Source organism: Pectinophora gossypiella, chromosome 29 (assembly GCF_024362695.1).
Source record: "Pectinophora gossypiella chromosome 29, ilPecGoss1.1, whole genome shotgun sequence".
Lineage (NCBI taxonomy): Eukaryota > Metazoa > Arthropoda > Insecta > Lepidoptera > Gelechiidae > Pectinophora > Pectinophora gossypiella.
This window is the reverse complement of record NC_065432.1, coordinates 2,492,014-2,519,078: the sequence shown is the minus strand read 5'-3', so window position 1 is coordinate 2,519,078 and position 27,065 is coordinate 2,492,014. Positions and strand designations below refer to the sequence as shown.

At 41.7% G+C, this 27,065-nt stretch overlaps 2 protein-coding genes and 1 non-coding gene across 6 annotated transcripts in view; 2 read left to right on the top strand and 1 right to left on the bottom strand.

Moving 5' to 3' along the window:
• Positions 1 to 1,422: 1,422 nt before the first annotated feature.
• On the top strand, positions 1,423 to 4,828 carry LOC126379595 (uncharacterized). The gene is made up of 3 exons (XM_050028411.1): positions 1,423 to 1,694; positions 2,738 to 2,955; positions 4,589 to 4,828. Exons 1-3 carry the CDS (start codon positions 1,480 to 1,482, stop codon positions 4,819 to 4,821), a joined length of 666 nt encoding a protein of 221 aa, XP_049884368.1. The 5' UTR covers positions 1,423 to 1,479; the 3' UTR covers positions 4,822 to 4,828.
• Positions 4,829 to 6,167: 1,339 nt separating this feature from the next.
• Positions 6,168 to 27,065, top strand: part of LOC126379575 (uncharacterized) — a 30,120-nt gene continuing 9,222 nt past the window's right edge. The window contains exons 1-5 of one of the 4 annotated variants that reach the window (XM_050028379.1): positions 6,584 to 6,596; positions 9,734 to 9,943; positions 11,198 to 11,456; positions 12,246 to 12,413; positions 14,481 to 14,605. In XM_050028379.1, coding sequence (XP_049884336.1) covers positions 14,563 to 14,605 — 43 coding nt within the window. In that variant the 5' untranslated portion in view covers positions 6,584 to 6,596; positions 9,734 to 9,943; positions 11,198 to 11,456; positions 12,246 to 12,413; positions 14,481 to 14,562. Of the gene's footprint in view, positions 6,271 to 6,496; positions 6,597 to 8,185; positions 8,277 to 9,733; positions 9,944 to 11,197; positions 11,457 to 12,245; positions 12,414 to 14,480; positions 14,606 to 27,065 lie in introns of those variants that run through there. The other 3 variants (XM_050028378.1, XM_050028380.1, XM_050028381.1) reach the window with 3 other exon arrangements.
• On the bottom strand, positions 19,132 to 19,204 carry Trnam-cau (transfer RNA methionine (anticodon CAU)). The gene has a single exon. It is a non-coding gene; the product is annotated as a tRNA-Met (tRNA).

Genomic DNA, 27,065 nt, shown 5'->3' with positions numbered 1-27,065 from the left:
AACAGACATAGCGTATGGACCTGAAAGAATAATTTGCAATTTAGTGAAAGGATGTATGATTAAATTTAGGTCTTTTTAGTCTTACTTCTATTTCATCTTCATAATCTATCTACTTATTTACTATTTTTCTTCCATAGTATAGACGTGGTAGTTTAAGTATTAATATTTATTTATTAAGTACTTATAACAATTATATGTGTATTATTAGTATGTAGTTTATATACTCGTAAGTGTATCTATCTTTGTATTTATTTTTATACGTACAAGTATTCCCATGATGCACTATCCTGCTATATTATCATCATCATCACCACCCCATTAACGTCCCCACTGCTGGGGCACGGCCCTTCTCTATGGATGGATAGGGAGATCGGGCCTTAAACCATCACGCGGGCCCAGTGCGGATTGATGGTTTAACGACTGCTAAAGCATATTGGTGCTAATTCCTGTAAATACCATCTAATTTTATTTTAGGTTATATCTGTCATTTTCTTATCCGCCGAAAAGGAAAGGGACGGGTAATCGACAAGCATAAAATTTATGGAACACACGTCAATTTTAAGCACAAATCTAAACCAACCGTCTAAAAATTTTACATCAGTCAATAACCCGACACATTCATTTACTCATTCTTCCTAAAATTAAGAGCTGTGAATCATCCGTCCCTTTCCTTTTCGACGGATACGAAAATGACGGATATAACCTAAAATAAAATTAGGCGGTGTCTGCAGGAATCGGGGCCATTATATACTTAATATTAAATATCTCCTATAATTAAAGGTTGATTGAGCATACCTGGTTTTGTTGTACCATGTGTATTCAATTAATGTGTGGCAGATTATTCATTTTACGACATGCCTGAGTTATGCAATTTATTACTAATAACAATTTTATAAGTACTTAATTAATTAATATTTTTGCGTAACGCGCAGCTCTGTAAGCGTGTAATATTAGTTACAACGGATAGACGCGCCTTGATGAGCTCAAATTCAAATATGAATATCTGTTTTAAAATTGTATTGTTATGTAAGTATTTTCAAATTCATTTATTTATTTATTTATACTACTGCATAAATATACGGTTTCCATGGTCCAGTGGTTGAGCGTTAGGCTCACGTTCCGGAGGATTTACGACATTACAGGCTAATCACCTCACGTCACGAATCTGGGATCGCCATCTTGGCTGCTTACGCGGTACAACAGAATCAAATCGATGTTCGACTGATTGTCCGAAAGTAAAATGATCCGTGCTTCGGAAGGCACGTTAAAATTCAGATCATGAGTTAATCATGATTCTGAGTTAATATCAAATGGAATTTTCCATCGCAAAGTTATACAATTATTTATTTTCAATAAATAAAAATACTTACAAATAAAATCATGAATTTTGCGACGGAAAACTCTACTTGATATCAACTCAGAATCATGAGCTGAATCATCCCCCTGAGTATTCGGTACGGTGTCACTAGCACCCTGTATATGTTTCCAGTTATCATACTACGTACATGCCTGGGAAACCCTGAGTATGACCCATGGCTCAGCTCGAGGAACGCTCGGAAGCGTGTCCTGATAATGGCACGCGCGATCACGGAAGAGAGTCGTCACAGGGTCAACCGCATGAAGCCATTTCGGTTCATGTACGAGGAGTCGCCGTATTATGAAGCTGGATATGTTTTCGGGGAGATTATGGAGAGGTAAGTACCAGGGTTTTATGTATTTTTTTAGGGAATTAACAGCCTCCGTGGTCGTGGTGGTGGTCGTGGTCGTTAGGCTCACGATCTGGAGGTGTGAGTTCGATTCCCGATGGGGGTGGGGAAATCACTTTGTGAGACTGTCCTTTGTTTGGTAAGTACTTTTCAGGCTAGAATCACCTGATTGTCCGAAAAAGTAAGATGATTCCGTGCTTCGGAGGGCACGTTAACCCGTTGGTCCCGGCTGTTAGGCGTAAAAACACCTCCACCAACCCGCATTGGAGCAGCGTGGTGGAGTATGCTCCATACCCCCTCCAGTTGTTTGAAGGGAAGTTTGTGTCCAGCAGTGGGACCGGAAAGGGCGGATTTGCCGCAGACGGCATTAACTACTTGGCCGGACAAATGGGGAGCGCTGAAGGCACTCACTCGGTACAAAGCTTAAGACAACAGGCCTCAGGGTGCGCAGTTGGGCGCGAACTTCGGCTCAGAGCGTCGTCTGAGAGGGAAAATATTTGAAAGAATTAATCGACCATAGTGGGCCGATAGCGATAAGCGCTGATTGAGGGAAACGGTTGACCACGCCGGCGGGGTCGGTATCGGGGTCCGGACGTGTTTGGTGTCGCGAGCTGATTGGCTGCCTACAGGCCGTTTATGTTTTTAACCCCCGACGCAAAAACGACGGGATGTATAAATTTGACGTGTCTGTGTAAATGTGTATGTGTCTGTCTGTGGCATCGTAGCTCCCAAACGGATGCGGATGATCAGATTTTAATGCGGTTTTTTTTTATTTGAAAGGTATATCAGTCGAGAGTGTTTTTAGCTGTTTGGTCGAAATCGGTTCAGTTCTTCAACGTCATCAGGTCGTTTGTTAGGTGTGATAGGAATGTTACACGCTCAGTTTGCTTGCAAGCATATGTGGGATTTGACATTTGAAACACTAATGTCTTCTGGGACCACTGAGCTGGTCTGCTGTTAGCGTACTTTTTTCTGGTCGGGGGTTTTTTAATTTTTATTTTTTTTATTAAATATGATATATTAACTTTCAGATATCGAAAAATGGTCGAGATCATAAAGAAAGTTCGTAACATAGAAGACATATTCTTCCACACTCTGTACCACCTGGACACAGCTCAGAGCATGTACTTTGAGATATTCCATCTGGTGGGCATGATGCATGAAATACCCAGGAAGTGGGCAGACGACCCGCAGTTCGCCGACTTAAGATTCTATCACGACACTGGCACTAAGCCTGAAGATACGGGAGGTAAGGCCGATCCAAAGAACGACAAAGTCCCTAAATAGTTTTCCGGGTAGGAAAATGACGGGTAAGTATAACTTAAAATAAAATTAGGAGGTGTCCGCAGGAAGCGTGGCCAATACCTATTATAAGGCGATTCTCACACTGCCTCGCATGATGCAGCGTAGCGCGTGTGTGCGTGTTCTCAACACAGAATATGCGTGTTCATGCTGATGCATTTTCTGTGTGTTAGACTGTGCGTGTTTTCTATACAAACGGACATACTTACTTACATTTTTTTTTAGACGTGACTTATTGTAGATTTGCCGCAGATGGCATTAACTACTTGGCCGGACAAATGGGGAGCGCTGAAGGCTCTCACCCGGTACAACGTTTAAGACAACAGGCCTGAGGGTGCCCAGTTGGGCGCGAACCTCGGCTCAGGGCGTCGTCTGAGAGGAAAAATATTTGAAACAATTAATCGACCCTAGTGGGTCGATAGCGATAAGCGCTGAATGAGGGAAATCGTCGACCACGCCGGCGGGGTCGGTATCGCGGCCCTAAAGTGTTTGGTCAGGACATACTTACAAGCAACGGAAGAACACGCATCCACGCGATACACTGCATTTTTTTTATTATTAAGAAATTCATGAACATAATACCTTAAACGCTAATTGAAGCATTGTTAAACCCGACATGGGTTTGTCTCAAAGCAAAATATAATCTAAACATCAGTTAGCAATCAGTTGTTCAACTTAACTTATAAAGGGTAGGTAACTTACAAAGAACTAATAAATTGCAAACAATTACATCACACCATACTAGTTAGTAAACACGTAAATAAGTACGAGAGTAGGCATCACGCGGGGCAGTGTGAGAATCGCCTAACTTAAAATAAATATAAGTATACAGGTTGTCAGGTCTGAGGGATGATTCAGACCATGAATCTGAGTTGATATCAAGTATAATTTTCCGTCGCATTTTAACCCCCCAGCCGGGTCTGCATGACAACCGCACGGCGCGAATTATATTGAACGCTTCGACCAATAGCCGTTTGACGTCCATCTACGTAGATAGCATTCGTATAGTTTATTGGTCGAAGCGCTCGATATAATTGTCATGCCGACCCGGCTGTTGTTATACAATGAATAAAAATATGAATAAGCGGTAAAAAACATAGGTAAGCGGTAAAATATGTTCTATAATTATATCTATAGGAATGGCTATGGAGGAGCGGATGCTGTGGTCACAGGTGTTTTTGCACTTACTAGCAGGCCAATACCCTGATTATTGTTAATTAAGGTTCATCATCATCATCACCAGCCCATTAACGTCCCCACTGCTGGGGCACGGGCCTTCCCTATGGATGGATAGGGAGATCGGGCCTCAAACCATCACGCGGGCCCAGTGCGGATTGATGGTTATTAACGACTGCTAATGCAGCCGGGACCAACGGCTTAACGTGCCTTCCGAAGCACGGAGGAGCTCGAGATGAAAACTTTTTTTTGTGGTCACCTATCCTATGACCGGCCTTTGCGAAAGTTGCTTAACTTCAACAATCGCAGACCGAGCGCGTTAACCGCTGCGCCACCGAGCTCCTCAATTAATGTTATTGTAAACGAAATAAATTTACTTTATTTTTGTGTTATGTCACTTGTAGAAACACCGGAGGAACAGTGGGATAGATGGAAAAACTTATTAGATATATATAAAGAGAGGAAACGGCAAAGGAAACAGGAAATGAAGATGTGGAGGAAACATCGGCAGCTGGAGGAGATATACAAACAGTACGAGACCAGTCTTTCGGAGAGGAAGCCCAAGAATGACCGGTGGCCCATGGACTACGGCTTCGAGATGCCCACCGGCAAAAATAAGTGGAAAGGAGCGTGGTGATCTTCCACTTGTCCAACATAAACATAAAAAAGAAGATAAATATATTTTTTTTTTACTTAAACATGAGTAATATATAAATAAAAATTCAAAATTCAAAAAATATTTATTTTTCAAAATTGGCTCACAAAGTTAGCGCTGTTTGAACGACAAAAAAAAATTAAATTAATAAAAAAGAATTAATTAAATTATTTTTTTTTTTTATTCAATTAATTTTTTTTTATTTATTTTTTTTTTATTTATTTAATTTTTTTTTTTTTATTTATTTATTTATTTATTTTTTTTTTTTCGGTTATCGAAAAGACTGGATGGAGCTCGCACAGAACCGGGATACTTGGAAGAATATGGGGGAGGCCTTTGCTCAGCAGTGGGATCATATAGGCTAATAATAATAATAAAAAAATAATTTATTTATTTATTTATGGTGACCAACAGAGTTAACAACAATAAATACATAACAACAACAACAGACAACACAACAACAATACATACAATATAAAACAACACAACAATACACACACAACAATACAACAATACAAACACAATACAATACTACAATATTATGTAACTAGCTGTAATACTGCCACATCGGAATCTGTAACGCTGAGGGAAAGACGTGGCCAGAAAACCTCCCAGCACAGGGCCCTAGTCCTACTGTTTCATGTTTTCCTTTCTTTTTTTTTTAAATCCAGTTTGTATTACAGATAACAGTAATTAAAACAATAATAGTAATTATTCTATAGTCTCTTTTCTGCCAACCATTGCTCAATGGCTCAAATGCTGCGCTCCGCACCACCCAAATCTCCTGGTAGTTGCGGCTTCCGAATACATCCCGCTTAGGGACGGTACTGAAATGTATCGGCGTCCGAACGACGTAATATACGATCCCGACGACCCGATTACTCTAGCCATAGAGGCGGCCAATCAGCTCGTGACACCACTTCAGAACCCCGAAACCGACCCCGCCGGCGTGGTCGACGATTTCCCTCATTCAGCGCTTATCGCTATCGACCCACTAGGGTCGATTAATCCTTTCAAATATTCTTCCTCTCAGACGACGCCCTGAGCTGAGGTTCGCGCCCAACTGGGCACCCTCAGGCCTGTTGTCTTAAACGTTGCACCGGTTGAGAGCCTTCAGCGCTTCCCATTTGTCCGGCCAAGTAGTTAATGCCATCTGCGGCAAATCTACAATAAGTCACGTCATAAAAAAAATCTATAGTCTCTGCTTACCCTGGTGGGAAATAGGCGTGAGCTTATGTTTGTATGTGTATGTAATTAAAAACGGGTTCTTGCCGCGTTTAAATCAGGCACGAAAGAGGGTAAACAAATATGTCTGCCCGTAGAAAATTATGGATCTACCTACTCTACTCCAATCTCATCAGTCATCCCGTGATCATGGCACTTGCAACAGTGTCGAAATATCGGGAGTCTCATATCCCTATTTCAAACGCGGTAAGAATCCGTTATAATGTGTTTTAATTATGATAATAACCGCGTAAACTACAATGTCCAGAATAATAGCTCTTTTTAATTAGCATTGTTTTTAGATTTTTTATAAATACTTTAAATTACTTTTAGTTTTATCAACTACGGAACAGAACACTGATATGCGCGTGACCCGACACGCACTTGACCAGTTTACTTAAACTAACATATATTTGCATTCTACTTGCGATATACAATCTTCTAATTTACTTACACGATTTTAATTACTTAATTGAATTAAAATTTTGTGTCGCAACGGAAAATGCATGGGCTGGGAGGTATTTTATGCTTTTGTAAGTACTTAACTAGTTTTTTTTAACATCATAGGATGTAAGTACAGGGTGTTAGTGACATCGTAACGAAAACTTTGAGGAATGATTCAGATCATGATTCTGAGTTCATCATCATCATCAGCCCATTAACGTCCCCACTGCTGGGGCACGGGCCTTCCCTATGAACGGATAGGGAGATCGGACCTTAAACCATCACGCGGGCCCAGTGCGGATTGATGGTTATTAACGATTGCTAATGCAGCCGGGACCAACGGCTTAACGTGCCTTCCGAAGCATGAAGGAGCTCGAGATGAAAACTTTTTTGTGGTCACCCATCCTATGACCGGCCTTTGCGAAAGTTGCTTTACTTCAACAATCGCAGACCGAGCGCGTTAACCGCTGCGCCACCGAGCTCCTCAATTTTTTTTTGTTTTTTTATTATTTTCAATTCTATAGTTATTGCGATGGAAAAGTCCACTTGATATTTACTCAGAATAATCAGCTGAATCATCCTTCTCAGTATTCGTTACGATGTCACTTACTCCCCATACAAGATACAGGTAGCCATATAAGTAGGTATGGGTGTTAGTGACACCGTAAAGAATTCTGAGGGGGATGATTCAGGCCATGATTCTGAGTTGATATCAAGTGGAATTTCCTGTCGGAAAATTCAAGAAAAATGTTGCGTTTGTTAAATTATTTTCTGTTCCATACTTTTACGACGGAAAATTCCACTTGATATCATCTCAGAATCATGGTCTGAATCATTCCTCAAAGTTTTCGTTACGATGTCACTAACACCCTGTATGTTTGTTACTCGACATTGTTAGGTTGTAGGTTCAGCACGGGTTTAAACTAATGATTGTCAAAGTTGTTTTCGTATTCATGTTTGGATTTGGAAGGACTGCATCGCGAGGAAACCCACATTCCCGAGAAATGCGTTTCTTAAGTATGTGACCTAACCTGGTTGAAAGGACAGGCAGTCGCTTCCATAAAACCCAGACCTATCTAGTCTTCAGTATTTACAGGTAAGCGGTGTAAAAACGTTATTAGGTGCCTTATACCTACTTACATAATACGTAAACCTTTTACTAAAAGTACAAAATTTCCTGGTAAAGTAAATATAAAAACATTGGACGTGGGTAATTTATTTTTTACGAATTGGCAACGCAGGGGCGGATGACGTCAGCTGGAATAACCTTGGAATACTAGCTGTCAGTTTTGAACATGTACCTGGGGGGTTAAAATGGCCACATCGAAGCGATTCATCTAAGAAACCAATATTGCTATTTGACAGTTGTTTGCATTACGCAACTACTTTTATATGAGCAAATGTCAAATTGCAATATTGCTTTCGTAGACGAATTGCTTCGTTGTGGCCAGATGGCCACCCTGGTCTTCTTTATCATCGTCAATTTAAGAGCCACGCTCTTGTCGGTGCAGCATTTTCCATGCTACTTTTTTAGGGAATAATAGGGCAGTGGTTTCCCACTTGCCTTCCGCCCATCCTTCCGCCTTTGGTCTTCTTTTACCATGCTTAAAATTAGGAGGTGTCTGCAGGAATCGGGGCCATTAGTTTTCGTGACCGTGCCCGCAGTGATTGACACGTAGTAGTGACTGACAGTGAGTGAGTGAGCCAACAGTGATGAACGTTGATGTAATAAATATGTTACCTGGTTGGTGATGCAAACTAAATATTAGGTAGGTACCCTTCTATCTATTGCATAATACTTACCTTTATATTATTTACATTAAACACACCTTGCCATTGACGGCTGATCACCAGATTGTCCGAAAGTAAGATGATCCGTGAAGGCACGTTAAGCCGTTGGTCCCGGTTACTACTTACTGATTATAAATAAGTAGTCGTTACATGAGCCATGTCAGGGGCCTTTGGCGGCTCAATAGTATATAGAAGAAGAAGAATAAACATTTTTGTCATTTTCTTATCCGCCGAAAAGGAATGGGACGAATCATTGGCAACTGTTATTTTAAAATGAATGAATAACTCGGGCGAATAAAATAGACAGTATCATATGCAACCCCTTTGACGTGTGCTGTCAACTTAATTATGTCGTATTATTGGCTAATACAAAATTTTGGAAGGGTTTTTTAAACTGCCTAAAATTGACGTGCGTTTCATAATGTGCCTGTCGATTACCCGTCCTTTTCTTTTTCGGCGGATAAGATAATTACAGGGGGGTTAAAATGGCCACATCGAAGCAACTCATCTATGAAAGCAATATTGCAATTTGACAGTTGCGCATATACCTAAACGTAGCTGTAAGTGCGCAATGCAAACAACTGTCAAATAGCAATATTGCTTTTGTAGCGACATAGTAAATATTATATAAGTACTTATAGCATATTAATCAACAGCCTCCGTGGTCTAGTGGTTAGAGCGTTAGGCTCACGATCTGGAGGTCCGGGTTCGATTCCCGATGGGGACACTGTTGAAATCACTTTGTGAGGCTGTCCTTTGTTTGGTAAGGACTTTTCAGGCTTGAATCACCTGATTGTCCGAAAAAGTAAGATGATTCCGTGCTTCGGAGGGCACGTTAAGCCGTTGGTCCCGGCTATTAGCCGTAAAAACACCTCCACCAACCCGCAGTGGAGCAGCGTGGTGGAGTATGCTCCATACCCCCTCCGGTTGATTGAGGGGAGGCCTGTGCCCAGCAGTGGGACGTATATAGGCAGTTTATGTTATGTATAGCATATTAATCGCGTATCTGTATTCCGATGTCTTAACGGGTCGGCAGTCTTAGCGCGACCGCCGCTCCGGTAATATTACTGTGTGTAATATGTGCGCTACCTAACTCAATATAGTGAACTGATATCAGGAAGAGTGCTTTCATTTATTCTCCCGAACTAAGGAACTGAACACGATAAATCTGGCCAAACAACACAAAACTTTCATAGAGATAAATTGCTTCGATGTAGCCATTTTTTTTAATACTTATAGGATATAATAATCTTCTTCTATCGTGTGGGTTGTGAAGTGGAGTACCAATCTCATCAACCCTGGTGTCAGGGTTACTATTGAGCCGCCAAAGGCCTGACGTGGCTCATGTAACGACTACTTACTTACATCAGTAAGTGGTAACCGGGACCAACGATATAATAATGAAAACCAATCAGTCAGTCAATTTCTCTTTAAGGTCTCTTGCTGTTTTCGTGTTTCAAAGACAGCACGCAGCAGGCTAAATTTGGCCCAAACGAGCCGGCTTCGCATAACTTTGACGCACGGAAGGGCGGGGTGCGGATGAAAAGACTTTTATACGACATAGTGGCCGATACTGACCGCCGGATCAAAGCGCTATCCCCGTTACGGGTAAAAGTCGGGTATCAAAATCCGCAGTATGAAATAGGTGAGTCCAATGAAGAAAAAAAAACAGTTAAATGCGAGTTGGAGTTGCGCTCACAGTGGCGGCCCTAGGGCGGTCTTCTTATCATGTGGGTTTTGAGGTAGAGTTTTGAAGGTGAGGAGCTCGGTGGCGCAGTGGTTAACGCGCTCGGTCTGCGAATGTTGAAGTAAAGCAACTTTCGCAAAGGCCGGTCATAGGATGGGTGACCACAAAAAAGTTTTCATCTCGAGATCCTCCGTGCTTCGGAAGGCACGTTAAGCCGTTGGTCCCGGCTGCATTAACAGTCGTTAATAACCATCAATCCGCACTGGGCCCGCGTGATGGTTTAAGGCCCGATCTCCCTATCCATCCATAGGGAAGGCCCGTGCCCCAGCAGTGGGGACGATAATGGGCTGATGATGATGATGGGTTTTGAGGTCGAATACTCTCATCAACCCTGGTGTCAGGGTTATTACTGAGCCGCCAAAGGCCCCTGACATAGCTCATGTAACGACTACATATTTACAATCAGTAAGTAGTAACCGGGACCAAAGGCTTAACGTGCCTTCCGAATCCCGGATCATCTTACTTTCGGACAATCAGGTGATCAGCCTGTAATGTCCTAACCAAACTAGGGATCACAACGAACCCGGGGCCGGATCGTGAGCCCAACGATTAACTAGACCACGGAGGCCGTTAGGCGTTAGGCCTAGGGCGCTGCGAGCGGTGCAATCGCACCGGGCGAAGTTTTAAGGGGGCGCCAAAATCAGCCAAGACGGGACCCTGCCTGGCAGCCCCGGATCTACAGGAGGGTAACTGGATTGGGCACACCTGCCCTGTGAATTAGACCTCTTGGCGGCCACATAAACTGATACATTTCCCAGTATAACTAGTTGGACCAAGGAAAGAAGAATTGGCGTCCGAAGGACGTAATATACAATCCCGACGACCCGATTACTCTAGCCATAGAGGCAGCCAATCAGCTCGCGACACCGAACACTTCAGAACCCCGATATCGACCCCGCCGGCGTGGTCGACGACTTCCCTCATTCAGCGCTTATCGCTATCGACCCACTAGGGCGCCCTGAGCCGAGGTTCGCGCCCAACTGGGCACCCTCAGGCCTGTTGTGTTAAACGTTGTACCGGGTGAGAGCCTTCAGCGCTCCTCATGTGTCCGGCCAAGTAGTTAATGCCATCTGCGGCAAATCTACAATAAGTCACGTAAAAAAAGAGGTAGGTTGGTGTCTATGTTATGTGGTTATTTCTTTATTTTTTCAGGTTACTTAAACTTCATCCTAATAGACAAGTACCGGAAAATGGTTGACCGGTACAACCACTCGGTGTCCTTCGGCCGCCGGTTGTGGTTAATGGAACACGTGCTCAACCTGAAAGAAATACAGCATTTATATTTCGACATTCATCACTTCGTCGGAATGCTCCACGAGATTGAGAGGAAGTACAAAATCGTTGAACCATTGGACAAACTATTTACGACAACCACATTGCCTTCTGACGCGACCACCACTACTACCTCGTCGTAAGTTTTATTACAACACACCCAGGACTAATATATATATATATATATATATATATGTATATATTATTTATTATACTTTTTTTCTTTTTTTTTTGTTTTGTTGGTATCATTATAATGTTTATTGCACCAGCCCGTGCTCCGATGAATAATCTTCTTTCACCCTAAGGTTGCCTGGCAGAAATTGCTGTTTAGCAATAAGGCCGCCTATTGTGCTTATGTTTTATTCGTATGTTTATGTCCTTTACATATGTTCTTGTGCAATAAAGTATTATTGATTGATTGATTGACTATCCTAAGTACAAATCAAATCAAATATACTTTATTGCACAGAACTACATTTAAACAATCAGACTTTTTTAACACATGAATACAATACAATTTGTTCCCCAAAAACAATGCAGATGGCCTCCGTGGTCCAGTGGTCTGAGCGGCTCACGATCCAGAGGTCCCGGGTTCAAATACCGGTGGATATCAGCCCATTAACGTCCCCACTGCTGGGGCACGGGCCTTCCCTATGGATGGGTAGGGAGATCGGGCCTTAAACCATCACGCGAGCCCAGTGCGGATTGGTAGTTATTAACGACTGCTAATGCAGACGGGACCAACGGCTTAACGTGCCTTCCGAAGCACGAAGGAGCTCGAGATGAAAACTTTTTTTTTGTGGTCACCCATCCAATGACCGGCCTTTGCGAAAGTTGCTTTACTTCAACAATCGCAGACCCAGCGCGTTAACCGCTGCGCCACCGAGCTCCTCATGCGAGATTAATACATGGTATTGTGTTCTTGAAGGAAACCGGATGGTACCAGCAAACCAGCCGGATTGGGGGGGAAAAAGAAGAAACGGACGACCCCCAGCAACATGAAGGGGTGGCTCCTGTACCTGCAGAACCAGACCCGCAAGAAGAAGTCGACCAGGTGGTGGTGGCCGCTGGAGTACGGCTGGGAGATCGACTACTGGTGGGGATAATGTACCTGGAGCAACGGGAATAAAAAATAAAAAAGAATTCAAAAACCCGTCGATTTCATTCCTCTAAGGGTTCTCTATTTTTACTCATAAAATTTTATGTAATAATTTACCATGGCATACTGTTATTTGTCCTATTATTAGTTTCGCATAGTATTAATTTGTCATAACTTTTTAAGCATAAGTAATTTTGAAAGTCATAACTACTATAAGCATAATAACTAATGGCAATAATGATATATACTTAAGCATAATTATTTATAAGCATAAAAACTATAAGTACTCCGAATAAGAAAAGTTTTGACGCAACTTTGAACATTTTCGAAACTTACTTTTTCCTTGGCTGCATTTGATTCATGATTGTGACTTTTTATATTTTTTGCCACTATTTCATGCTGTTGGTCATCATTCGGTATACTTTTCGTGTGTAAGATAAACATGCTGGCGGCTTAGGGGTGGCCCAAGGGCCACCCCCGCCGCACCCTAACCTAATGTTATGCCTTGTAAAAATTATGACAAAACACTATTTGTTATTCTAAAAAAGAATTATGGATACTTACCTATTTATATGCGAATCAAATTTATACCAACAAATATTAGTCCAAAAATAAGTTATACCTAACAATACAGTATTCCTAGATGTTATTATGGGAAAGTACTATTATGCTAAAAAACGTTATGCAAAAAGGATTATGATAATTCAAATTACTTATGACAAAAACATTTATGCATTTTAAGAGAATCCCTTCCTCTAAGACCTCGATCTTCAACATTCAATCAATAAATTGTTTATTCTTCTCTTCTTCTATCGTGTGGGTTGTGAGGTGGATAACCAACCTCTTGATAGACTTTTTATTCCACATAAATAACATAACGGCCTCCGTGGTCCAGTGGTTGAGCGTTGGGCTCACGATCCGGAGGTCCCGGGTTCGAATCCCGGTGGGGAAAAATCACAAAAAATCACTTTGTGATCCCTAGTTTGGTTAGGACATTACAGGCTGATTACCTGATTGTCTAGTCGTTGGTCCCAGTTGTAACTTAGTAATCATTACATGAGCCATGTCAGGGGCCTTTGGCGGCTCAATAGTAACCCGACACCAGGGTTGATGTGGTTGGTAATCCACCTCTTCCAACCCGCGAAGGGAAATCCAGTCCAATACAGGTTATTAGGTTAGGGCACATATCGAAAATGCATTTCTCGGGAATGCGGGTTTCCTCGCGATGTTTTCCTTCACCGCTGAGCGCTTGATAATCATTTATGATCCAAACATGAATTCGAAAACAAATTCGATATTCATTGGTTTAGGCCTGATGGATTCGAACCTGCGACCTCAAAGTGAGAGGCAAGTTTTCTACCAACTGGGCTACCACGTTAGAATCTAAATCAGAAGTCGGCCAAACTAGCAACCTTCATTACCTGCAACCCTGCAACCGGAGAGGGTATGGAGCATACTCCACCACGCTGCTCCACTGCGGCAGGAGGTGTTTTACGGCTAATAGCCGGGACCAACGGCTTAACGTGACTTCCGAAGCACAACATCATTTACTTTTTCGGATAAAGGACAGAACGCAACTTCACAACGTGAATCTGACAATGTCCTCATCGGGATTCGAACCCAGACCAGCATCGTGAGCCTTGCTCTAACCACTAGACCACAGACGCTGTATTTAATTATTTTATTGTGTTATTTATTTATTTGTGAACTTTACAGTGCAGAAGCGTCAATTGTTGCGCCGTGAAACTCACATAACATAACATAAATAGCCTATATACGTCCCACTGCTGGGCACAGGCCTCCTCTCAATCAACCGGAGAGGGTATGGAGCATACTCCACCACGCTGCTCCACTGCGAGTTGGTGGAGGTGTTTTTACGGCTAATAGCCGGGACCAACATACTTAATAAATATTAATATAACATAAACAGCCATATACGTCTCACTGCTGGGCACAGGCCTCCTCTCAATCAACCGGAGAATGCGGGTTGGTGGAGTTGGTGGAGTGTAATTAGACATATTATGAAACTAAAGTATTTTTTGTATTTTTGTTTTTGTGTTTCAGGTGCTACAATTTTTATGGTCAAATGCCTATATTTAGGCCTGAACTTAAGTAATGTCGAGCAAAGAATCCTGGAGGATTCATCATGGCCGGTGAAAATGCTACTTTTGAAGGAGTATTTTGCAGTCGTAAGTTGTCGCTCAACATTACGCATTTCCCAACGTTAATAGCCATTTCTTCTATCGTGTGGGTTGTGAGGTGAATTACCTCATCAACCCTGGTGTCAGGGTTACTATTGACCCGGCAAAGGCCCCTGACGTGACTCAAGTAACGATTACGTACTTACACCAGTAAGTAGCAACCGTGATTAACGGCTCTACGTGCCGAAGCACGGATCGTCTTACTTCTGGACAATCAGTCGGTGATCGGCCTTCAATTTAATTAATTTAATTTTAAATTCTTTATTCAAGTTACTAGGACTTCTTCTTCTTCTTATCGTGTGGGTTGTGAGGTGACGTACCAACCTCATCAACCCTGGTGTCAGGGTTACTATTGAGCCGCCAAAGGCCCCTGACATGACTCATGTAACGACTACTTACTTACATCAGTAAGTAGTAACCGGGACCAACGGCTTAACGTGCCTTCCGAAGCACGGATCATCTTACTTTCGGACAATCAGGTGATCAGCCTGTAATGTCCTAACCAAACTAGGGATCACAAAGTGATTTGTCCCCACCGGGATTTGAATCCGGGACCTCCGGATCGTGAGCAGAACGCTCAACTGGACCACGGAGGCCGTTATTAAATTCCATTACTACGGACGATTAATTAATTATTGGTGCTAATTCCTGTAAATACCATCTAATTTTATTTTAAGTTATATCTGTCCTTTTCTTATCCGCCGAAAAGGAAAGGGACGGGTAATCGACAAGCATAAAATTTATGGAACACACGTCAATTTTAAGCACAAATCTAAACCAACCGTCTAAAAATTTTACGTCAGTCAATAACCCGACACATTAATTTACTCATTCTTCCTAAAATTAAGAGCTGTGAATCATCCGTCCCTTTCCTTTTCGACGGATACGAAAATGACGGATATAACCTAAAATAAAATTAGGCGGTGTCTGCAGGAATCGGGGCCATTATTTTCTTTATTCTATGCTACTAACCTTAATTTTCAGTTTAAAATGGGACATAACAAATCAAGACGGGACGGCAACAAGAAACTGCCTTTAAAAGCCAAGTTAGACCACACGGCTACGCCCCGATTGAACAGAAAACTGAATCTGTCAATTATTTCCCTGCTCCGCGAGATTGAAACAAGGCGGCGATTGAAAGCGAAAGAAAGAAACAATCCTATTCAACCAAAATATGTCGTAGTCCTATTGGGAATCTGATTGATTGATGTAAAAAAATAAAAAACTTAAAACAAAATACTTAATGCTAATGAAATTGTAATTAATACACAAATACCTACAGTAACATAGAAAAGAATCGGTCGACCTAATCTCGACTGATCACTATCATCAATACCGTCTTCACCATAAGGGCACACGGGGCCCGTGCCCAGGGCCCCCATTCTATGGGGCCCCGAAGGATCCACAATTTCTCTCACACATTTATTGTCAAAACATTTTTGTCGGGCACATTACACTTTTTTCACAAATCAGATTACAAGGCATATCATATATTATCGATGACTGCGACTTTTCCAAAAACCAAACAACCTATGCTGTATTTTTGATTACCTATAAATGGGTTCATAGGTACTTAGTAAAAAATATAAGTAAGTGTTTTTCTTTTTTTACTTCGCAATTGCTTTCTTTACTTTCAAAAAGGGCCCCAAATTTTTGTGTGCCCAAGGGCCCCAGCCTAGGTGAAGACAGCGCTGATCACTACGTCACTATGCTAATAGTTTTAAGACAGTAGTTAAACAAAAACTTTACAAAAAAGGTTATTATAAAGTTAGTGATTATTTAGAAGATATGAATGCATGGGATTAACTGTCTGAGAACTGATATTAGGCAGTTAAGTTACTCAATTGTATACCAATATTTTATGTTTATTTTTATTTTTTTTAAAGAACGTCTAGGGCCCTGTGCCGAGGTTTTTCTTGCAGCTTCTTTTCCCCGGCTATACAGGTTGTGAGAAGCTGCAGTAGTTTTAGGCGGATGAGACGTTCGTTATGGAAAATTGACGATTCAAAGTGTAACTATGTTACCTACTGAATAAAGATATTTTTGAATTTGAATTTGAATAAACGTCACAACACTAGTAAACGTATTTTGACAGATCTAATTCTTACCGCCCATTGAGACTTGTAAAATGTTATCTTTAGTGAAATATAATCGCAATTTGTACTGAACTGTTCATTCTGTTTAACATTGCATATAAAATTACCCTTCCCAATACAATACAATACAAATACACTTTATTGCACCAAAATAAAAAGAAATAATTCCAAAAAGTCTCTTAACTAAGTACATGGCAAATGGTGGCCTTATCGCTTAAAGCGATTTCTTCCAGACAACCATAAGGTGAGGAAAAAGGTAAAAAAAAATGAAAGATGGGCCCAATGGGTATTGAAAGCTTTGTTGACGTGAATTATCGTAGATTTGCCTGGTATTAACTACTTGGTCGGACAAATGGGGAGCGCTAAGCTCTACCGGTACAAAATTTGTGGCATGCCTCGCATTGTCTTTTTCCTCCCAGAGACCTCCTTTATGGGATCATAAACCAGAGAGAGTGTGGACTCCACCACGCTGCTCCACTGCTGGAGGTGTTTGGGTTAGGAGCTAACCCATTATCAAAGTACGTAAGTCATCATCATCATCAGCCCATTAACGTCCCCACTGCTGGGGCACGGGCCTTCCCTATGGATGGATAGGGAGATCGGGCCTTAAACCATCACGCGGGCCCAGTGCGGATTAGTGGTTATTAACGACTGCTAATGCAGCCGGGACCAACGGCTTAACGTGCCTACCGAAGCACGGAGGAGCTCGACATGTTTTTTTTTGTGATCACCCATCCTATGACCGGCCTTTGCGAAAGTTGCTTAACTCCAACAATCACAGACCGAGCGCGTTTACCGCTCCGCCACCGAGCTCCTCGAAAGTAGGTACTTAAGTAATACATAATAACTAATTACTGATTATATTGATGAACGAATTAAATTCTTAATTAAAAAAGCAGTTACATATTCTATGGATTGGGTAATTTCCATAGTACCTATAAAACGTAGAAGCGTCAGCCTATACACGTCCCACTGTTGGGCATAGGCCTCCTCAACTCAGTATAAAGCTATATTGACTAAAATGATTATTCCTAAAACGATGTTTACGTTATTTTGTGCTAAATATTTATCTTCGTTTATGGGTAAGAGTAATCTCATTACAGGGTGTTAGTGACATCGTAACGAAAACTTTGAGCGTTGATTCAGACCATGATTCTGAATTGATATCAAGTGGAATTTTCCGTCGTAAAAGAATGGAAATGAAAATAAAAAATAAACAAAAGTACAATTGATTTTTCCGATAGAAAATTCCACTTGATATCAACCCAGAATCATGGTCTAAATCATCACCCTCAGTATTCGTTACTATGTCATATAGGCTACCTGTATGTACTCTACTAGGGTTGAACCCACACGATAAAAAAATAAACTTACTTTTTATTGCCTTATCGCCATTTTTAGTGGACTTGTACATACTTGTACGGGGTGTAAGTGACATCGTAACGAATACTGAGACGGATGATTCAGCTCATTATTCTGAGTTAATATCAAGTAGAATTTTCCATCGCAATAGTATAGAATTGAAGATATTAAAAAGAAAAACATTAATTTTGCGACGCAAAATTCCACTTGATATTAACTCAGAATTACTACCCTGAATTCTTCAGACAGACTCACACCCTCATATTCATCAGTGATAAAAAATCGGGCGCTTATGAACCTAAACTTCACAAAATCCCACAACATGCTCTAAAAATTAAATTGACAGCGCACTTACACTTGACATTAACGCGACAGAAATTTCCACTTGATATTAACTCAGAGTCATGAGCTGAATCATCCCCCTGAATATTCAGTACGGTGTCACTAACACCCTAATATGTTTTGGATTCCAGTCGCAAGTGACAACCAAGTACCAGTGAAACTGGCTGTCAGCGAGAACGCCATACCAGCCGAGGAGAAGATTCTCAAAGACCTGTCCTACCCCTTAAGACTCACGTTCATGAAGGAACTAATTAACAAAACCCGTAATAATAGCACGCAGCCAAAATGTGTGTCTGGCTCTAAATGCAGTGGGGATGATGTAAGTACAGTCGTAAGCAATATAATGTACCTATTTAGAACACTTTCGCACTATCATATTTGACATCATCATTATCAGCCGTACGACGCCCACTGCTGGGCATAGGCCTCCCCCAAGGATCTCCACGACGATCGGTCCTGCGCTGCCCGCATCCAGCGGCTTCCCGCGACCTTCACCAGATCGTCGGTCCACCTTGTAGCGGGCCTACCCACTGAGCGTCGTCCGATGCGTGGTCGCCATTCTAGAACCTTTCCGCCCCAGCAGCCATCGGTTCTCCTCGCTATGTGTCCTGCCTACTGCCACTTCAGCTTGGTAATTCTCCGAGCTATGTCATATTTGACATACCAGCCTGTAATGTCCTAACCAAACTAGGGACCACAAAGTGATTTCTGTGATGTCCCCACCGGGATTTGAACCCGGGACCTCCGGATCATGAGCCCAACGCTCAAACCACTGGACCACGGAGGCCCTTCGAGGGGTTCTGTAGTGTTTCTTGTCATAAATTTTGTATTTAGTGAGAGCCCTCAGCGCTCCCCATTTGTCCGGCCAAGTAGTTATGTTATAAAAAACCTGAGTGTTTCGCAGGCTTCCCGACCCGTGGGGCTCCAAGCCCTATCATTGCCGTCAAGGAAACAGGGTGATTCAGACAGTGATGATAATAATATGAAAATGAAATTGTTTCGACTGATGTATGAGACTGTACGAGATAGTGACTTGAAGGTGAGTTAACACGTTCACGTAAACAGGCCTTGTATTGAAGACTAAGCTCTATAGCACATACTTTTTTCATACAAATATGATTAACGTCTAACAACGATGTACCACACCAATTTCAAAATAAAGTTATGATAGTAGCACTATCGTCATCATACGTCGACGTTAGAATACGTTCAGTTGTATTATATCAATCAAATCCTATACAATTGGTAACAACGTTTAATCACGGCGACGTTCTATGATGTTGTTTGCTATTGAGTGACATAAATCGAAAATATTATTGAACAACGTTTATTCACGGCGACGTTAAATGACGTTCTGTCACGGAATATAGATATGATGGGAAAGAACAGAAAACAGCGTATACTCACGTCAACGTTCAGTAACGTTCAGCCTTAGTCGATATGGTAATAATTACAAACCAAGGGAATAACATTAAAGCACTTCCACGGTGATAGACGTTCTGTGATTCGGCTGCAAGGTCCGACGGTGGAGATGGTAACGGCTCGCATGGTCCCGGATTGCCTTCTTCTGCTGCAGAGTCCGGCGGTGGCGATGGTGATTGCTCATGTGGTCACGGGTTGCCTTCTGCGGCTGCAAGGTCCGGAGGTGGAGATGGTGACAGCTCGCGTGGTCTCGGGTTGCCTTCTTCGGCTGCAAAGTCCGGCGGTGGAGATGGTGATTGCTCACGTGATCCCGGGCTGGCTTCTGCAGCTGAAGGGTCCGGCGGTGGAGATGGTGACTGCTCGCGTGGTCCCGGGTTGCTTTCTTCGGCTGCAGAGTCCGGCGGTGGAGATGGTGATTGCTCACGTGATCCCGGGCTGGCTTCTGCAGCTGAAGGGTCCGGCGGTGGAGATGGTGATTGCTCACGTGATCCCGGGTTGCCTTCTTCGGCTGCAGGGACTGGCGGTGGAGATGGTGACTGCTCGCGTGATCCCGGGTTGCCTTCTTCGGCTCCAGGGTTCGGCGGTGGAGATGGTGACTGCTCGCGTTGTCCCGGGTTACCTTCTTCGGCTGCAGGGTCCGGCGGTGGAGATGGTGACTGTTCGCGTGGTCCCGGGTTATTTTCTTCGGCTGCAGGGTCCGGCGGTGGAGAAGGTGACTGCTCGCGTGGTTCCGGGTTGCCTTCTTCAGCTGCAGGGTCCGGCGGTGGAGATGGTGAATGCTCGCGTGGTCTCGGGTTGCCTTCTTCGGCTGTAGGGTCCGGCGGTGGAGATGGTAACTGCTCACGTGGTCTCGGGTTGCCTTCTTCGGCTGCAGGGTTCGGCGGTGGAGATGGTGACTGCTCGTGTGGTGTCGGGTTGCTTACTTCGGCTGTAGGGCCCGGCGGTGGAGATGGCGGCTGCGTGTGTGCACTTAGGCCACCTTCTTCGGCAAAAGGGTTTAGTAGAAGCGATGACTGGTGCGCGCGTGATTCAGGTCTGATGTTGAATGCAAAAACTGATGAAGGTGACAACAGCTGGCTTTGGTGGCCTTTTATATGTGTAAGCTCGATTACGAAAGATGAGGCTTCTAAATTTAGGTCATCTCCTATATTTCTCCTCAATACACTGGAATTGATCGAAATATTGTCAGAGTTTTCTTCGTCACTGAAATGTTTGGGGTCGAGTCCAGATCTCTTGCTTTTAGGTTCTGAAGAATTTGAATTGTTAGTATACGATTTTCGTTTACGAGTATTAAAAACGCTATCACAACTAAAAGTTTCAGTTTCACAATCTTCTGCAGTCTCAGTGTTACTGCCAGAGTTATCTGAATCACTCGTTGTATGCGGCGCAAAAGCATCTCCTCCTGGACGCGCACAGGTGAACTTAATGAAAGGCGATATTTAGACAGATCGACGTGTATGGACGTTGCGCGGGGGGAAGTAGGAAAGTATGTAGTGATTGTAGTGTTCCGAAAGACATGAAAAAAATTCGATGTAGCGTAGCACTAGAGATTTGAAAATTTGATGTGTTGTGGCACAGTAACTGACCTGTGAAATAAAAGTACAGCTAGTCTACGTTTACTGACGTTCTGGTATGAAATAATATTTTTTATAAGACGTAATACCACGTTGTGCTGTAGAGATTATACCTAATTTCGGCGTACTATGACGTTGTTTACGTGAAAGTGTTAAGGTCGAACTACAACAGAGTTAAAAAGGCTACAACGAAAAAAAACATCTAAAAAAGCATGTTGAAATTCGCGCATATAAAAGTAAGTGCGCAATGCAAACAAATGTCAAATAGCAATGTTTGTGCTTTTTTAGATGAATTGCTTTGATGTGGCCTTTTTAACCCCCCAGGACACACCGCATCGCACTTTAGCACTATAATTGCACTATCTTAACGACATATATACTCGTATATCAACTCAGAATCATGAGCTAAATCATCCCCCTCAGTGTTCGACACGGTATCACTACCCTGCGCAGTTATAGTTGGTTGGTGAGTTTATACAGGGTGTTAGTGACATCGTAACGACAACTTTGAGGGGTGATTGAGGCCATGATTCTGAGATGATATCAAGTGGAATTTTCCGTCGCAAAAGTATGGAATTGAAAATAATTAAAAAAAAAACACATAAAAATTCAGGAATATTCAGACTGAAAATTCCACTTGATATCAACTCAGAATCATGGTCTGAACCATCCCCCTCAGTATTCGTTACGGTGTCACTAACACCCATACCTACTTAAGTATGACTACCGTATGTACTTGTGAAGGGTGTAAGTGACATCGTAACGAATACTGAGGGGGATGATTCAGCTGATTATTCTGAGTTAATATCAAGTAGAATTTTTCATCGCAAAAGTATAGAATTGGAAATAATTTAAAAAAACTAAAAAAAAGCATGAATTTTGCGACGAAAAATTCCACTTGATATTAACTCAGAATCATGGCCTGAATCATCCCCCTCAGTATTCGTTACGATGTCACTAACACCCTGTATAAGTAGTTTTTAACCGCCTATTTCCCATCGGGGTAAACAGAGACTATGGAATTTCATTTGTTTCATACACGCACGCCAGTTTAGAGTACTTAGATCGTACTGAACCTTTTCTAAGGACATCTCCAATTTGGTCAACGTACGTCCTTCTAGGTCTTCCTCTGCTAGCCCTACCACCAACCTTCGCTTTATATATACTTTCGTAATCCTATTACTATTAGGGTTTTAACCAACTTCTAAAAAAAGGAAAATTAGTGTTTGTTATTTCATATTATAACAGCCTCCGTGGTCTAGTGGTTAGAGCGTTAGGCTCACGATCTAGAGGTCAGGGTTCGATTCCCGATGGGGACATTGTCGAAATCACTTTGTGAGACTGCCGTTTGTTTGGTAAGGACTTTTCAGGCTTGAATCACCTGATTGTCCCAAAAAGTAAGATGATTCCGTGCTTCGGAGGGCACGTTAAGCCGTTGGTCCCGGCTATTAGCCGTAAAAACACCTCCACTAACCCGCATTGGAGCAGCGTTGGGGAGTATACTCCATACCCCCTACGGTTGATTGAGGAGAGGCCTGTGCCCAGCAGTGGGACGTATATAGGCTGTTTATGTATGTTATGTATGTATTTCATATTATGTCTCATTCCACAGGTAAAAAGAGCAGAATTAATAAAGAAAAGTTATGTGAATTCATCGTCTTTTGAAGTAGGGTACCTCATCGGCGATGTTACAGATAAATTCAACATAATGTCCGACATTAACGTAACTCTGAACAGGTTGCACCACGAATGGAAACCGATAGAACATATCAATGCTTACGAACAGATAGCCAACATGGCTATAGAGATATCTCAAATCGTCGAACTGATTAAGAGTGTCGAGAAGAAAATACATCATGACGAACAATCAAGAAACAATAAGCAGAAAGCCAACATCACTATAAATATACCTGGTTTCCGCTAGCTTTTTTAACCGGCCAAGTTGTTGAATAGGGTAGTTTTCAACTAGACCTGATTGGTCAGGGGGGTTGAAATGGCCACATCGAAGCAATTCATTTTTTTTTGGTTTTCCCCGAAGGGTAAGGCAGAGGGAACTATGCCCATACAGCCATGTCTTACGTATTTTTTTTTTTGATTGATGAAATGATGAAATATGATGATGATGAAACCTAAGCCCCCACCCTCGGAGTAGACTCCTACTCCGAACCCCAAACGAATTAACTCAAAAGTCCGCATAAACTTTCGAGTTATGAAGCGGCTTGTTGGCACGAAGCGAAAATAGGCAGATACACTTTGTTTATTGAATACTCCTATATAATAACACTCGCGAATGTCTTCCGACTAACTTAATGCGATCATTAACCACAAAACACCACTTCGTATTAATTATTTAGATTATTCAATGAAGAAAGCAACTGTCCCGTTCCCGTTTCCCGCCAAAAAGCCCGAAGCAATTCATCTAAGAAAGCAATTTTTTTTTATTATGGCAATGGATCGCTTAGGAATACGACCATTCTGCCAGTGTCGAAGTGATCAGAAAACAAACTGAGAAAAATTTACAGGTTGATTAATTTTAAACTGTAGGTAGAGAGCTAAACCTCGAGTTAAAAGCAATATTTAATAAAAGTAAGTGCGCAATGCAAACAAATGTCAAATAGCAATATTGCTTTCTTAGATGAATTGCTTCGATGTGGCCATTTTAACTCACACGAAATTACTATGGAATTTATGAAAAAGCAACATGTGACGTCATAAAAAACGTGACAAAATGTCGCACTTATTATTAAGTACATTTTTCTTTATTAAAATTCATAAATGAGTTAAATAGAAAAAAGAAAATGTTGTCACCTTTAGATTTGCCTTTATTTAGTACGGTCACGAGTACTAATATGTATACACTTGGAAACCATGTCACATTAAGTTTTTTGACAAATTCAACCGTAAGTCTCATTAAATGTCAAATATGATAGTGCGACAGGGTAAGTACATCATATTGCTCATGACTGTACTCAATGAGAGTTTCATAATTTATCTTAGACCTAGTAAACTATCCAATTGCGGCAAATCTACCATTTAAGTTACTTACGTCAAAAAAAAAGCTACTTACTTACCTACCTTTACCTTATTTTATTATTTTTGGAACATCAACAGTTTTATAAGTACTATTATAAAGTTAGATACTAAAACTTATAAATACATTGCCAATTAAAGATGATCGCAAATACATATCAGAGAGTGAAAGACTCATACAATTTCGACTTTGGAAATAGGTTAGTAACAAGACAAAATTAGCTTTATATAAAAAGAATAGAATAAGTACTTAGAAAAATTTCAGGTAACAACCACTTACTTAACATTTAATTTTCCTTCAATCAATCAATAATACTTTATTGCACAACGACATATACAAAGGAAAAAAGGACCAAGGAAGGAAGGGGAGGAAGGAGGAGGAGGATGAGGAAGGAGGAGGAGGAGGAGGAAGGAAAGGAGGAGGAGGAGGAGGAAGGAGGGAGGAGGATCCTTGCTAATAAACTCAAATAAATTATAAATGGAACTTGCTTTTGGATTGACCTTTACTCTACTTATAACAGTGGTCCTCCACTGGCTTGCTTCTCAAAGTCGCGTCTACAATTTTTCTGAGCTAATAAAAGACATGAAGAAAAAAATGTTTGTTTTGTGTCCCGCCTTTCAAATTTAAAAACATAGTTACACTTTGAATCGTCAATTTTACATAACGAACGTCTCATCCGCCTAAACCACTGCAGCTTTTCACAACAACCTGTATAGCCGGGGAAAAAATGCTGCAAGAAAAACCTCGGCACAGGGCCCTAGACATTCTTTTTTAAAAAAAAATACTATTGAGTAATTTAGCTGCCTAATATCACACAGACAATTAATCCCATGCATTCATATCTTATAATTAATCTGTAACTTTATAATAACCTTTATGTAAAGTTTCTGTTTAACTAACTACTGTCTTAAAACAGTTGAAAGGCAAATTCTTTTCACCAAATGATGACTTTCCAGGGTACGTTCTCCAAAAACAAACGACGGAACGGAATGGTACGGAAAATAATAAAAAAAAGAATAAAATTTACAAAAAAATTCCGACCGAAAATTCCACTTGATATCAACTCGGAATCAAGGTCTGAATCATCCCTCTCAGTATTCGTTACGGTGTCACTAACAGTCATACCTACGTAGGCAATGTACGAATACATAACGTAGCCTGGAAAGCCCCTCTTTGAATTGAATTTGAATTGATTCTCGGGTGGATAGTATAGATGCAGGGGGCCATTTGCGCTCCCGATTTGTCCGGCCAAGTAGTTAGTGCCATTTGCGGCAAATCTACAATAAGGATTGGAACCAAGGAGCTCGGTGGCGCAGCGGTAAACGCGCTCGATCTGCGATTGTTGAAGCTAAACAACTTTCGCAAAGGCCGGTCATAGGATGGGTGCCCACAAAAAAAAAGTTTTCATCTCGAGCTCCTCCGTGCTTCGTAAGGCACGTTAAGCCGTTGGTGCCGGCTGCATTAGCAGTCGTTAATAACCATCAATCCGCACTGGGCCCACGTGATGGTTTAAGGCCCGATCTCCCTATCCATCCATAGGGACGGCCCGTGCCCAGCAGTGGGGACGTTAATGGGCTGATGATGATGACCATTTGAGAAAAAATGGGGAGACCGTTTGAGAAGCCGGTTCCAATCCCTTTGTTTGATGGTCTCCCCATATGGTCTCATCATTTGAGAAGCAAGCTGGTGAACCACAGGACCCGAGGACTATAAAATAATTTTATTAACTGGACTAAATTGATTTTTTTATTACTTCATTTCATGAATATTAAAGTGTTTATAGCATTTAGCAATTTCCGGCCAACTGGGTACCTAGTGATTGCAACTATAAAACACCCAAAAAACTGTTATTTGGTGAAATTAATTGTGATTATTAAAAATTCAATTATTCGTGCAACTTTTTATCTAAGTATTCATTACTCGACAGAGGCGAAACAGAAGGAGGGTTATATGTTTGATTTTATTACTCATTTATGCGACGGAAAATTCCACTGTACGTCAACTCAGAATCATGGTCTGAATCATCCCCCTCAGTATTCATTACGATGTCAATACCCTGTAATGGTCGAGCCGTTGTGTTAGTGAAAATTGCACTTAAAGTAAAATTAAATATTAACTCATTGTTTTAAGTGTGTTACCGGGGAACAAATCAAAATTTAAAATTTTATTTATTTGCTCATAAAAAAAATAATCAGTTAGGTACTACTTATTAAAAGAACTCAACGAATAATTTGATCTGAAGAATAACCCTTACACGTAAATAATAATGAAACCATCGCTGGCAATTAATAAAATATCATGTGGAGGAATTTAATTATTTTATGTAAGTACTTATACCTAAGTATGTAAGTTACCTTCTGCAAAAAAATGGACCTGTCAAATCTTCAGGTTAGGTAAACGGACCCTGAAACGGGATAACACGAGGGAGGTGATCCTCTCCTTGTCACGTAGGTGAGCTGGAAGAAATCTCTTTGTTAGAGATAAGCTTACCTACCTGCGGGCTTAGAGCACCGTCAGCGCGCGACTCTCTCGCCTCGACAAACGTCACCCGCCACTCTCACACGGTACTGCACAGAAAGAGACAGACGATCTCTGTCGCGGCGAGAAAGAGTCGCGTGCTT